The sequence below is a fragment of the Myotis brandtii genome, unplaced genomic scaffold, assembly GCF_000412655.1.
Source record: "Myotis brandtii unplaced genomic scaffold, ASM41265v1 scaffold806, whole genome shotgun sequence".
Lineage (NCBI taxonomy): Eukaryota > Metazoa > Chordata > Mammalia > Chiroptera > Vespertilionidae > Myotis > Myotis brandtii.
Window position 1 is genome coordinate 361,968 of NW_005371249.1, and position 7,644 is coordinate 369,611.

General features: G+C 39.5%; 1 protein-coding gene across 2 annotated transcripts; it reads left to right on the forward strand.

Moving 5' to 3' along the window:
* The first annotated feature begins 6 nt into the window (after positions 1–6).
* Positions 7–7,644, forward strand: SLC25A51 (solute carrier family 25, member 51). Of its 2 annotated transcripts, XM_005883921.2 has the most exons (4): positions 7–133; positions 4,249–4,371; positions 5,483–5,531; positions 6,454–7,644. In XM_005883921.2, exon 4 carries the CDS (start codon positions 6,496–6,498, stop codon positions 7,387–7,389), a length of 894 nt encoding a protein of 297 aa, XP_005883983.1. In that variant the 5' UTR covers positions 7–133; positions 4,249–4,371; positions 5,483–5,531; positions 6,454–6,495; the 3' UTR covers positions 7,390–7,644. The 2 variants fall into 2 exon arrangements, with proteins under 2 accessions (XP_005883983.1, XP_005883981.1); XM_005883919.2 differs by lacking the exon at positions 5,483–5,531.

The following is a 7,644-nucleotide window of genomic DNA, read 5'->3' on the forward strand; positions in this document are numbered from 1 at the left end:
GGCGGCGGTCCCCCGCCCCGGAATCTGGGGCTCCGGGACCCCGGACTCTGGAACGTCGGTGACGGAAGGGGCATCCCTGCCACCCCCCGCCCTCCCCCTTCCCACAGGTTGGCCGAATGGACGCTGCAAAGAGGTAAGTCAGTCGCACGGACAGACAGGGCTTATTCTGCGACACCATGTTGCTTCGTGCGGTGCGAAACTCAGTGTACAAACAAGGTTTGGGGGGCGGGGGAGAAGGTGGATGGCGCTGCTCATTGTAAATCTGCTGATTATTCGGCGTTGAGCTTAGCTGGATGGAGCGTGCCAGTGCCTCAGCTATGGTTACCCTTCGGGCATGGTTTTTGTTTTGCCCCTTGCAGCCAGCCGTGCGCAGCTGGTCTGAGTTAACACCTGTCTCTCTACCTGTAAGCGGTGAAGCCCTGGCTGAATGTGTAGCCGCCTCTGCCCTTGCTTTGCGAGGATTCCATGAAATTAAAAGGGGCTAGGACCGGCCCGGTTCCCGAGTGGTTCCGGAGCACAGGTTCGGCACTTTGGAGTCACTCACCCTAGTGCATCTCCGAGAAAAATCACAAGTTCTTATCTCTAAGAGAAACGGACTTGTCTGGTCTCTCCTTTGGTAGATGAAGGTAAGCCCGGAGAAGTGGGTTTTTTAAGTTATAGACATGGCTTGTATGTGTAGTGGCAAGAGCAGGACTAGAACCAGGCTGGTCTTGCTCTGAATGCTGAGTCAGGTCTGCGGGCCGGAGTTCACATCCTTTGAGAATTACAATCGCCTTCTCCACGGTTTTGCACAAAGACCTTTGTGCTGGGATCGCATCTGGGTCTTGTTTATCTAAGTGGGCTGTAAATTTAAGCGAGTATTTAGACTTTCACTGTTTTCTTATGCAACAAAAGTTTGACACTTGCGGTTGCTCGAAAGTCAACTTCATTAACTTCCTAATGTTGAGATAGTTGGAGTGTTTTAGGGAGTGTGCAACTATGATAAATAAATTTTGCAATTAAAGAACTGAAAATCAGTTTAGCAAAGAAATTTAACCATGTTCGTGGTATAGATAAACATAAAAATTCTAAACTTCATTTCCCCAGAATACCGTGCACACTGCCCTTCCTTCCGTTGCCAAGTTAAGAGCCTGTTCACACCATCCTGTTGTGCAGGATGAAACTAAAGGGAAAGCTTTCAATCTATGAAGTCTGGGTTTCATTACATTTCTTTTTCCTGTGTTTGGGCCTGTAGATATTTTTTTGAAGTCTGAGACTCAGAATAATGTTCTTAAAATTTCTCAAAATAGTTCGGTACAGCCCTAACCGGTTTGGCTCAGTGGATCGAGTGTTGGCCCGCGGATGGAAGGGTCCCAGGTTCGATTCCGGTCAAGGGCATGTACCTTGGTTGCGGGCACATCCCCAGTAGGGGGTGTGCAGGAGGCAGCTGATCGATGTTTCCCTCTCAAAGATGTTTCTAACTCTCTATCCCTCTCCCTTCCTCTCTGTAAAAAATCAATAAAAATATTTTAAAAATTTAAAAAAATAGTTCAGTACAGTGGTTAATAAATGACATGCTAACTTCTGTTAGCCACTGTTTTCTGCTTAATAGCAGTCCTGTTATTACTGAGAGTCATTACAAACTGGATGAAATAACTTTAATTTGTGAAATTTTAGAAAGTAATGCTAGTACCATTTCAGTAAGAATTAAAAATGAACATGGACAAATTACTGTTCAGGTGTACAAATAACTTGGTCTGTATTATCAAGGAACATATACTGTTAAATAGCTTGTAGGTAGCAACTTTAGAATTTAAAATATGTTGTGTTCAGTATGTACAAGTGAACTTGTTTTCATTCATAAATTGTCACAATGTATTGTGTAATTATATGTACAGTAGAGACCCAGTGGGGGACTCGATCCCTCAGCCTGGCCTGCGACCTCTCGCAGTCCGGGACCCCTCGGGGGTTGTCCACCTACTGGCATAGGCCCGATCCCTGGGCCTAAGCAGGCAGCCAGACATCCCTCTCGCAATCTGGGGCTCTCACAGTCCGGGACCCCTTGCTCTCCTTACCGCCCACCTGTAGCGGAGGTGGGGAGGCTCCCGCCACTATGCTTGCCACCCATGAGCCCTGGCTGACCACCTGGGGGCATCACCTGTGTTGAGCATCTGCCCCCTGGTGGTCAGTGCGCATCATAACAACCAGTTCTGCTGTTCGGTCAATTTGCATATTGGGGTTTTATTATATTTTTGAATATTTAGAATATTTTTGTTGATTATAATGTTTAGTTCTGAAACTGAAGAAAAAGCATTACATAGATGTGAAGCATTTCTTTGCTAAGTTTTAGTATAGTACTAATAAGAGTTTATTTTTAAACTCATGTCAGTTAGCTGAAACAGTAAGAAGTAAGGATATTGAAGATTAAGTAATCAATAATTATCAAACCCTAAACTCGGCAAACTTCTTCTCGAGCATCTATAATTTTTTTTAAAACCCAAAATGTTATCGGCTTCTTTAATTGGTTAAGAATACAAAATGTAACAGGCAGAAGGTCTGTTTAAAAACAAATTAAAAGGCTGTGGTTTTGGTTTTATTTTTTTCCAATTCTCTTGTTAAGACATATACATACCCACAAAATAGTGTGTGAAGGGAAACTCATACATAACAAGTTGTATCCTGAATTAAGGGAAATGGCTGTTGAAACAGAAATTAACAAAGTCAGCAACAGATTAATAATTTTTAAAAGCTGTCTTCAAATACTGCATGGCACAATGCTATTCTATATAAAGTACTGCTGGATATGAAAGTGGAAGTCTATAGATTTTAGCAAAAATGCTTTTCCAAGAAAGCAAATCAAAGCAACACAATCAGCAGATCAAGGAGGGTATCAGAATGTCAACATTTCATATTTGTTATAGAAAATTCTTTTTATCCAGAATGGACTAAAATTTCAGGCCAAAATGGACACTTTTAACATTTCTTACTCTATCCATATAAAGTTCTCTGTTTCTTTCTCCCTCACCCTGTAATTCAGCATGAGCCAGTAGAAAGATGGTTGCTTTTAGAATTGGCTATTCTGGTTTTGTTTGTTTGTTTTGTGGTGAGAATGTCATAGAGCCTGGGTGCTTTATGCTCTTATGCCATGACTGGTGTCCCACTGTGTGCAAAAAACTTGGCGAACCTGGCTCCCCACTTTTGCTTTTTCCATTGATGAAGGTCAGCTTGAGGATGTATTTGTCACTGAACCTTTGAGACTGGAGGACAGTTGCCCAATATCAGGTTCCATTCCTGTAGGATCTTTCCTGTGGGCCATGAGAAAGATGCTCTTCTCCTGAACATAAAGAATATGATATGACGCACAAAGCCAAAACAGGCTTGGACTCTGAAAAAGAGTGCATAGACAGTCATCCCAAATCAAAGCCACCATGGAGATGGTACAGATTGTGAGGCAACCATCAAACCACAATTCTCCACAGAATATCTTAAAAAGTAATAAAAGTTTTATTGAAAGGAAAATGCATAGCATTAAAATTATGAAGCAAATAAAAATAAGCATCTAACTAAAAAAATTAGAATAAAATAAATGTAGACAAACCAAGAGAAAAGTGATAATAAAGAGGAAAAACAAATTTAAAAATTAAAAAAGTAAAATTGGAAAATTCAAATGCTGGTTTCTTTGTCAAGATGAGAAGAATGTAAACTAGATAAACTGGCTAGCCTGCTAGCCCTGGCTGGTGTTGCTCAGTTGGTCAGGATCAATTCCTGGTCAGGGCACATTCCGGATTGGGGGCTCAATCCCCTAACCCTGGCAGGAGGCAGCTGCAGGTGGCAGCTGATCAGTGTTCACTCTCACATCAATGTTTCTCTCTCCCCCTCCCTCTCTCTAAAAATCAATTTTAAAATATTTTTTAAAAAATAACAGGCTGCCCTAGCTGGTTTGGCTCAGTGGATAGAGCGTCGGCCTGCAGACTGAAGGGTCCCAGGTTTGATTCCGGCCAAGGGCACATGTCTGGGTTGTGTGCTTGATCCCCAGTAGGGGGCATGCAGGAGGCAGCCAATCGATGATTCTCTCATATCATTGATGTTTCTATCTCTCTCTCCCTCTTCCTTCCTCTCTGAAATCAATAAAGAAATATATTTTAAAAAAAAATAACAGGCTACCTTGCTCAAGAAAAAAGGGAATATAAGTACACAAGATTAGAAGTATTTTTTTTAGATCGAAAGTGCTTTATGAGACTATAAATAAACCAGGATTTTTTTTTAAAGGAAATCCAGTTATCAAAATGACTCCAGAAAAGAGAACCTAACATCCATTAACAATGGGAAATATTGAAAACGTTACCAAAAAGCTACTATTCCTCAAAACACCAGGCCCAGATGGTGTCACAGGTAAATTTGTTTTGTTTTTATTTAAATACAGTTGGTATACAATGTTATTATTAGTTTCAAGTGTATAATATTCAAGTGTGACTGTCTCACTAAGTCTGGTATCACGTCACCATGCAAAATTATCACAATATTATTGACTATATTCCCCTTCTAAAGGTGAATATTTTTAAATTTGAAGGAAAAGATAATTTTGATAAGATTTAAATTGTTCACCATCAGAAGGAAGGAAAAAAGATTCTTTTTACAAAGCCAATGAAATATTGACACCTGAACTTGACATGATAGTAATAAATTGGAAACTTGTCTATGTTGTGAATAGTGATGTGAAGTTTTAAAATAAAATATTAGAGCATGGTATTTAGCAATACATTAAAAGAATATTTCACCATGGCCAAATAGGATTTATGCCCATATTACAAGGAAGAGTAATTACCAAAAGCATGCTAATAGTAGCTTATCCTTGTTGAGCACCTGTTGTGTTCTAGACTCCTCTCATGGGTGCTTTCTATGCATTAACTCAGTTAATTAATCACCAACGAGGTAGGTAACATGCTGATTTTATAAATGAGGAAACAGCCATAGAAATGTTGGGTGACTTGCTGAAGATCACACAGTAGCGATGTGGTGTAACTCTTAAATTCGCTGTAACTCTTAAAAGTTACATGGGTTCTGCCTCCAGTATCCACATGATCATCCCAGTTGCTTCTTAAAAGTATTTGACCAGAGTTCAAGGTAGATTCCTGATTTAGTGTTTGTGGGAAGGGGTGAAGATGGTTGAACTTTAGTGAAACAGGAATAATATACAAATATATATTCCCTTCTCATGTTTGAAAACTAAGAGGCCCTATTCTCTGTTGATCATTAGTACTAAAAAAATGGAATCCATTTTTTTACAATGTGTTTTCTATTGATTTTTAGAAAGAGAGAGGAAGGGAAAGGGCTAGAAACATTGATGAGAGAGGAATATCATCGGCTGCCTCCTGCACGCCTCCTACTGGGGATCAAACCTGTAACCCCGGCATGTGCCCTGACCAGGAATTGAACTGGCCTGGCATTAGGACCCGACATAATGGTACTGTCTGCTGAGTTTCACTCTAATCTAATCCTGCAGGGTCAATGGCATTGGTTTGGTTCTAAGTGTGGAAACGAGCTTCAGAGAGGTACTGCTATTTGCCTTTTGTCAATTTGGAACTTTGTCTCATCGGTCTGACACTGTAGGCCTTTTGTAGTCTTAATTAGACCTCATTATTGTCACTAACTTTTAAAACAGTTGAGTAGATGGAGATCAATTTAATTGAAAAATGTAAGAAAGGAAAATACAGTGTTATTCTGAAATTAGAAAATATAAACTAATTTTAGCTTTTTATATGTATATTGATAAAAATAGGGTTTTACTATGTCATTAAGTGAAGAAGCATATGAGAAATACATAAAATTTATTGAGTGAAAATGGAACCCCCCTAAATAAAGTATTGTTGGGGTTTTTTTTCCTGTAACATTTTTTTTATTGATCAATAAAAGCATTCACTCCCTCTCCCTTCCTCTCTCTCTAAAATCAAAAAAATACTTTCAAAAAGTTATTCTGGATGCCAAAGAGCCTTTATTTATGTGGATTAATATTTGTGGTCTTAGAAATTAAAACAATTTAAAAATATTAATTTACTTTAAAATAGCGATGATAAAAATCATTATATGTTAACATAAACAACATTTTCATGAAAAATAACTTGTTCAAAAATATTGAGAAGAGTGTGATTTACAGTTTTGTAAGTTTCTTTTAATGTCTGGCTTAAAAGCTAGGTCGTGTCTCATATCTGCTTCTGCATTCAGTCTGTTGTACTAGTAAGTTGTTTTGGTTGAAGTATATGCAGAAAATCCAGCATCACGTCATATATAGTTGGAACAGGGAGGACCTCCTGGACCACAGAAAGGGTCTCTGGGACCTCCAGGAGTCCTTGGAAAAACTTGGAGAACTGCTAATCTATAAGGAAAAGTGTCCAGAAATTGGAGGAAGGTTTTGGGGAAAAAATCCATGTGTTTAACACTGTTTTTAAAGGTTTATTGTCATTTTATTATTTGTAGGTTAAAAAAAATCCTTCATGAACACGACAGATCTTAAGCCACATGATGGATTCAGAAGCTCATAAAAAGAGGTCGCCAATCATAACATCTTCAAAACAAGATATATCACCTCATATTACAGATGTTGGTGAAAGGAAACATTATTTGTGTGGCTGCTGTGCAGCTTTCAGCAACGTAGCGATCACATTTCCCATTCAGAAGGTCCTCTTTCGGCAACAGCTGTATGGAATCAAAACCAGGGATGCAGTGCTTCAGTTGAGGAGGGATGGATTTCGAAACTTGTATCGCGGAATTCTTCCTCCATTAGTGCAGAAGACAACTACACTGGCACTTATGTTTGGTCTGTATGAGGATTTATCTTGCCTTCTCCGTAAGCATATCAGTACCCCAGATTTTGCAACCCGTAGCATGGCAGCAATACTTGCAGGGACAACAGAAGCAATTTTCACTCCATTGGAAAGAGTTCAGACACTGCTTCAAGACCACAAGCATCATGATAAATTTACAAACACTTACCAGGCTTTCAAGGCACTGAAATGCCATGGAATTGGAGAGTATTATCGAGGCCTCATACCTGTTCTTTTCCGTAATGGGTTCAGCAATGTCCTGTTTTTTGGCCTCCGGGGTCCCATTAAGGAGCACCTGCCTACTGCAACAACGTACAGTGCTCATTTGGTCAATGATTTTATCTGTGGAGGTCTACTGGGTGCCATGTTGGGAATCTTGTTTTTTCCAATTAATGTTGTAAAAACTCGCATGCAGTCTCAGATTGGTGGGGAATTTCAGTCTTTTCCCAAGGTTTTCAAAATAATCTGGTTAGAACGAGACAGGAAACTGACAAATCTTTTCAGAGGTGCCCATCTAAATTACCACCGGTCCCTCATCTCTTGGGGCATAATCAATGCAACTTATGAATTCCTGTTAAAGATTACATGAAAGAAATAATTAAGTGCCATTTACCAACTGACTAGACCTTTAAAGAAGAATGTAGTTTGGCCTCGTTCCTAATTGGCCAATATAAGTTGGTGTCGTAAGTTCAGGGCACAATGAATTATGGCAAAGCTGTTTTCCTTAAGCACCAACAAATGCAGAATAAAAGGTTTCAATAGAAGAATTTAAGGGTTTTGGGGTGTGTTTTTTTAAATTTTTTTTTATTGATTTCAGAGAGAGGAAGGGAGAGAGAAACATCAG